This window comes from Corythoichthys intestinalis, chromosome 18 (genome assembly GCF_030265065.1).
Source record: "Corythoichthys intestinalis isolate RoL2023-P3 chromosome 18, ASM3026506v1, whole genome shotgun sequence".
Lineage (NCBI taxonomy): Eukaryota > Metazoa > Chordata > Actinopteri > Syngnathiformes > Syngnathidae > Corythoichthys > Corythoichthys intestinalis.
This window is the reverse complement of record NC_080412.1, coordinates 29,414,777-29,421,455: the sequence shown is the minus strand read 5'-3', so window position 1 is coordinate 29,421,455 and position 6,679 is coordinate 29,414,777. Positions and strand designations below refer to the sequence as shown.

At 39.1% G+C, this 6,679-nt stretch overlaps 1 protein-coding gene across 1 annotated transcript in view; it reads right to left on the bottom strand.

Moving 5' to 3' along the window:
* Positions 1-1,900: 1,900 nt before the first annotated feature.
* The window catches only part of LOC130907047 (replication protein A 70 kDa DNA-binding subunit-like), a 33,924-nt gene continuing 29,145 nt past the window's right edge, over positions 1,901-6,679 (bottom strand). The window contains exon 17 of the mRNA XM_057821892.1: positions 1,901-2,167. Coding sequence (XP_057677875.1) covers positions 2,060-2,167 — 108 coding nt within the window. The 3' untranslated portion in view covers positions 1,901-2,059. The remainder of the gene's footprint in view (positions 2,168-6,679) is intronic.

Sequence of the window (6,679 nt, the reverse complement as noted above, 5' to 3'; positions counted from 1 at the left end):
AGCATGCAGACGCACGCGGTGTTGTCAGGGTGTATTAAAAGTGAGCGGCGCGTGAGGTCAAAAAGTGCTAGCATTAGCAAGGTTAGCATGCTGTGTCCACTTTGTAGAAGAGGATGAGGCCTGGCAGTCCAGTGGACGGAAGTTAAAGAGAGTTGGAAGGGCGGAGAATTACATGGAGGAACATAACAGAAAAGGCACCCGCCTGATGCCAACATGACCATATTTGGAAGCACTGACGTATTAGCATGTCAGGAAGTAGGCCGATGCGCCACAAGATCCGTCTTGTTACAAGAGAGCTTAGGATAGCTGTGCCTTGGTTTAGGTTTTTGGTTGGACATTCCAATCTTCCGTCTCTCAACTAAAATTTGAGTCATCCTGCATTAGATGAACACTTTACATTTTCAGTGCGTGTAATTAGAAAGTGGAGCAGTCCTCATGAGGCGGCGGCCACGTTCATGTCAAGGCTTTCAATTAAAGCTTGCAGACTTCTCGCTTGTCCATCAAAGACAGAATAGGAATGCGGGCGACGTGTGGGAGGTGGCAGAAAATAGGGGGGAAAAAACTTTACATGACAAATTAGAGCGGCTATTAACTTGAAGCCTAACGTCAACTTTAGGGCTGCAGCTATCGATTATTTTAGTAGTCGATTAATCGATGAACTAATTAGTTCGATTAATCGAGTAATCGGATAAGGAACATGAAAAATTAAAATAACTGAGCTGAACCTCAAACGGTATAAAAATAAAATAAAAAAGGATCTATGTACAACAAAAGTACAATGGCTAACTTACATAGCAAAAGTCTGCTAGCTTAAATGCTATCAAACGCTTGTTTTTGTTTTGGTTTTTACAATGTTCTTAACAAATGGTTCAACACATATTCCCACACAAAAACGCCTAAATATACCTATGAACTAAATTACGAATGCATTAAAAAAAAAAAAAAAAAAACATTCGCTCATACAAAAACTTGGCTAATGTTGGTCTTAACATGGAGCAGCTGGATTCAGCCATGTGAAATGAGGCAGACTATAAGGCAGTGTATCCATCCAAATCAATAAAACTAAATGCAAACACTTTCAAAATCAACCATTGCAACGCCACTTTAATTAAGCGGATACTCGAAGCAGCAAAATTTGAATCTTTTTTTCTATTCGAATACTCGAGTTAATCGATTAATCGTTACAGCACTAGTCAACTTGTTTACAGCTTTTTAACGCTTCTCTCCAATCTTTGGTGTCTTGACTGGTCACCATGGCAACAGTCTCCTCCCACCTTTTCCTGTAAACCTCCTCCCTGGCACCTTTATCCAGCCTCGTCCTCACTTCCTGTCAATCAAAACCCCCTCACTTGTATAATGTCAATCACATGCCAAGATTGTCAATAACAAATAAAATGATTTGGCAAACCACTGTTTGGGACTGCGGACTTGTTTGCAGCTTCAAAATGTCGTCCAAAACACTAACGCACGTCACACTGGTGTTATGCAACGCTACAAAGCTAAATAAAGACATATTAAGTAACTCTTGGCTTGGGCGACTTGATTTGGAGAAGATATTTGAAATGATTCCATTTCCGCTCTTCGGAACTTCTTTATTCCAACAACAGAAGAAGTCGCTTCTCTTTTATTTACGTCTCATCTTTCCAAGCTGCATTCAAAGACAAAGCAGCATTTTCCAACTCTGTGAAGGTACAGCGTATTCCTGCCATTACAACTGGCGTCTCTGGCAAACGCATCCATGATGAGTCACTTGTTACAAAACGACAAAAACCTGCGAGAACAACAATCTCATTCCAATCATTTTTTTTCTCACTTGTCTTAACAAAAGCGTTCTTTTAGGCAGGCTGCAAATAAAGAAACGTGTAAAACTGCCCACACAAACGCACACAGTGAGTCACACTCTGACAAAAAAGAGCTTCTTTATCAGAAGATTATGAAACAAAGTTCACACAGCAACAAAAGAGCTTCTTCAATTTAAAATAATAATAAATAAAAGAACATGATTTTATAAGGATGGGCTCTCTCGGCCCACGTGAGTCAGCCGAGTTTCAGGTGCCGATCAATTCCTTTGGGCCAGAGTGCGGATGCTGTTCAAAAGATTCCTGCTGTGCTGCCGGTGGTCCACGGGCAGGACCTCCAAAACGGTCACCTTTATACGGCATTCGTCCTGAACAGCAAAAAAATACAATCTGTTGTTTTTTTTAACACAATGTTGGTAAATTTAAAGAAACTGGCTGATTTTTTTTCTTTCACAAATTTCACAAGAAAAAATTTGATATTCAGTGGTACCTCCACTTATCAAACTAATTTGTTCTGGAAGTCGTTTCATAAACTGAAAATTCCGTAAATAGAGACGCGTTTTTCATGTAAATGCCCTAATCTGTTCCAATCCTGACCAAAATTCAGACGTGAATCTTTTATAAAGCATAAAAATGCATCAAAGCATGTAAAAAATACATGTTACGATTAAATTATTACACAATAAACACACAAAGAGTTTTGCATAATGTATAAAAAACAAAGTTAATACACTCATGTAAAGCTGTCAGAACACCTCATGGCCAGAGGGGCAAATAAAGAGAACGCTGGGATACACACATACACATACTAGTACAGTAGAGGTCCCTCTAAGCCAATTCAATTCCAGTAGTGTTGTTTTCGTCAACACTGATGATAACGAAAATATTTCGTCGACGAACAATTTTTTCATAAAGATGACGTGACGATGACGGGCTTGGGAGACTAGAACATAATGAGAACAAATGCCAAATTTTATCTGACGAGACAATAACGAGACGAAAATGCGACATCATTTCTGTTATACATTCACAATGCGTGACATTTTCAAATTATATGTGGAGTACGTCAGCCTGCATCGTAGCAGTGTTTGGGTCAGGTCACTAATGTAAGATGTGCAACGCTCCTCCCTCCTCACCAGATTTTACGATGTATCTTAAACTAGGCTGCACTCCAGCTTGCTTGTTTGAAAACACTGTAAGATTTGTTTTCTTATCTTGACAAGAGAGAATATGTTGCGTTAGCCTTTAAAGGTTTGTGCTGAGTACTCATCAGACGCTAAATGTAAATCGTAGCATTAGCATAGCATTCGGGTTAGCATTACCTTCAGAATGGGAGCGTCCTTTTAAAACACTGGCCACTCTAAAACAGAGCCAATTGGCTTTTCTGGTCATTAAGTCTAGAGGATGTTAAACACTCAGCGAACTTTTTTTTTTTTTTTTTTTACATACAGTTCGTGGCTTCTAGGTAGGTTTAATTGAAAATAATGTACTGCTTTTTCTGCTGAGTGTGTATTATCAACAGTGTTGTCAGTAACGCGTTACTAAGTAATGCGTTGCTGTAATCTGATTACTTTCTTTCAGTAACGAGCAATCTAACACGTTCATTTTTCCAAGCCAGTATTCAGATTAACGTTAGTTTCCTCAGTGCCTGTGCGTTACTATTTTGTTGTTGCCTCATACTGTATGTAGAATGAAGAATACTGTAGTGATGTACGGAGAGCATTTGAATAGAAAATACTGCTCTTGAGTTAGGGAGTGACATCACATAACACGTTTACTCATCGAAAAAACGGGTCACGTGTATTACCATGCTGTGTGCGCGCCGTCTGCCACGGCGGTCAACAACATAGTCTGGCTACCTATCAGGATGCTAACAGTAAAGGAGCCGGAGAGATACAACAAACGGCTGCATTTGCTCACAGGAGATACAGCCATTACTTCACATTTGTGTCCAGTAAAGATGGCAAAAATATCTCTGTGCGTTGCAAACTCTGCGCTGGCTCAGAAAGACTGTCGACCGCTAAAAACTCGACATCCAATTCAACAAGGAATCACTTGGAATTACAGCACAACGCGAAAAAACTCGAAACAAACCGACAGGTAATGAGACAGCCAGCACTTCTACAGTTTGTAACCAGCCTTTATAATATGTGTAATTATGTACATTTTGTAGTTAGAGTTTGTAATCATAGGCGGAGTTTTACATTTGTGGGACTGGGGGGCGAAGCATGTCGAAGACTCTGAAACAAAAGTCAAAAGTTTGGACACACTTCATCATTTTTGCTTTTATACATTTTCACTACAATTGTAAATTGTCACTGAATACATCAAAACTATGAACGAACATGTGGAACGGCAAAAAAAGTGAAATAACTGAAAACAGGTTTTGTATTCTACATTCTTCAAAGTATCCACCTTTGAGATGTCGCCAAACTTTTGGCCAATACTATATATACAGTGGGGTGAATAAGTATTTAGTCAACCACTAATTGTGCAAGTTCTCCCACTTGAAAATATTACTGAGGCCTGTAATTGTCAACATGGGTAAACCTCAACCATTAGAGACAGAATGTGGAAAAAAACCCCTAGAAAATCACAGTTTGATTTTTAAACGATTTATTTGCAAATCATGGTGGAAAATAAGTATTTGGTCAATACCAAAAGTTCATCTCAATACTTTGTTATGTACCCTTTGTTGGCAATAACAGAGGCCAAACGTTTTCTGTAACTATTCACAAGCTTTTCCCCTACTGTTGCTGGTATTTTGGCCTATTCCTCCATGCAGATCTCCTCTAGAGCAGTGATGTTTTGGGGCTGTCGTTGGGCAACACAGACTTTCAACTCCCTCCTCACCCCGTGGCGTCAAAATGATAACAAGAACGGTGAGCAAAATCCCAGAACCACACGGGGGGACCTAGTGAATGACTTACAGAGAGCTGGGACCACACTAACAAAGGCTACTATCAGTAACACAATGCGCCGCCAGGTACTCAAATCCTGCACTGCCAGACGTGTCCCCCTGCTGAAGAAAGTACACGTCCAGGCCCGTCTGCGGTTCGCTAGAGAGCATTTGGATGATCCAGAAGAGGACTGGGAGAATGTGTTATGGTCAGATGAAACCAAAATAGAAATTTTTGGTAGAAACACAGGTTCTCGTGTTTGGATGAAAAAGAATACTGAATTGCACCATACCCACTGTGAAGCATGGGGGTGGAAACATCATGCTTTGGGGCTGTTTTTCTGCATAGGGACCAGGACGACTGATCTGTGTAAAGGAAAGAATGAATGGGGCCATGTATCGAGAGATTTTGAGTGAAAATCTCCTTCCATCAGCTAGGGCATTGAAGATGAGAGGTGGCTGGGTCTTTCAGCATGACAATGATCCCAAACACACAGCCAGGGCAACAAAGGAGTGGCTTCGTAAGGAGCATTTCAAGGTCCTGGAGTGGCCTAGCCAGTCTCCAGATCTCAACCCCGTAGAAAATCTGTGGAGGGAGTTGAAAGTCCGTGTTGCCCCCCAAAAAAAATCAAACAATGTGATTTTCTTTTTTTTTCACACATTCTGTCTCTCATGGTTGAGGTTTACCCATGTTGACAATTACAGGCCTCTCTAATATTTTCAAGTGGAAGAACTTGCACAATTACTGGTTGACTAAATACTTATTTGCCCCACTGTATATACACTACACACCTTGACACTGTTCAAGTTCAATCAACTGTTCGAGTTGTTGTTGGTAGCGTTTGAAAGCTTAGGTTTAAAGAAATTCAAAATATCCATCTTGCCTCCTCTGGTGTAGTTTTGGCTAAGCAAAGCAAAAAATGATTTTGACACATTATGAAAACTGTACGTTGTAGGATCTTTGTTCATTTTATTAATTTTTGTTGTTTGTTTTATTGCTTTACAACTTTTATAGACAACATTTTAACGGCTAGGTCTTTATTTGAAAGGGGAAGTTCAGAATTTTTCACATTAGGCTTAATCTTGGCGTTAGCGGGGGTTTAATTAGTCGTTGGAGTTGATATATAAGTATAACACCATTTACCATTACCATTTAAACAAATTTCGTGCAGTTTGTCAGTTATTTGTTAGTTTTAGAGCTCCGGAATGGCTAAGCTAGGGCGAGTCAATGGTGGTTGAAATCAACTCCATCGACTAATTAAACCCCCGCTAACTCAAAGATTAAGCCTTATGTGAAAAACTCAATTACACGCGATGAAATTTTTCTGTTATTTTTATGTTGAGGCAGCAAAATGAGAAAAATTTGTAGAAAGTAACTGATAAGTTACTTTTATAGTATCATAGTTACTTTGATAATAAAGTCATCAGTAAAGTAACTAGATTACTTTTTTGAAGTGTAATCAGTAATCAATAATTTTAATTTTAAGTAATCCCTGACAACACTGATTATCATCACAAAGTTGGCGTTGTCCTTGTAGACGCTACAATATGTGCTCATCTCTCAATGTTCATTCGAAATTGTTGGAAACCTTTATTTATAGACAAAAACATTTTGAGTAAGACTAAAAATAGACGCAATTTGTATGACATTTCGTCGACTAAAATATGACGATGACGAAAACATTTTGAAATGACTAAAATATGATTAAGACTAATAGGTATTTTCGTCCAAAAGACTAAGACTGAGATAATTAAAAGGGCTGCCAAAAACAACACTGGATGCTAGGCAATAGCCAATGGCAGAGCAGCTAAAAGTATGTTACGTTCAGTAAACTGCTGCGAGTAGTAGTCCATACTGTCTCTCTTATCCTGAAATTTCTTTCGTAAAAAGAGGCAATATTTTTGTGTTCAAGTGTGTTGTAATCTGATAATTGTTTGTAGAGACATTCCTAAGTAGAGGTACCACTGTACACTTGTTATT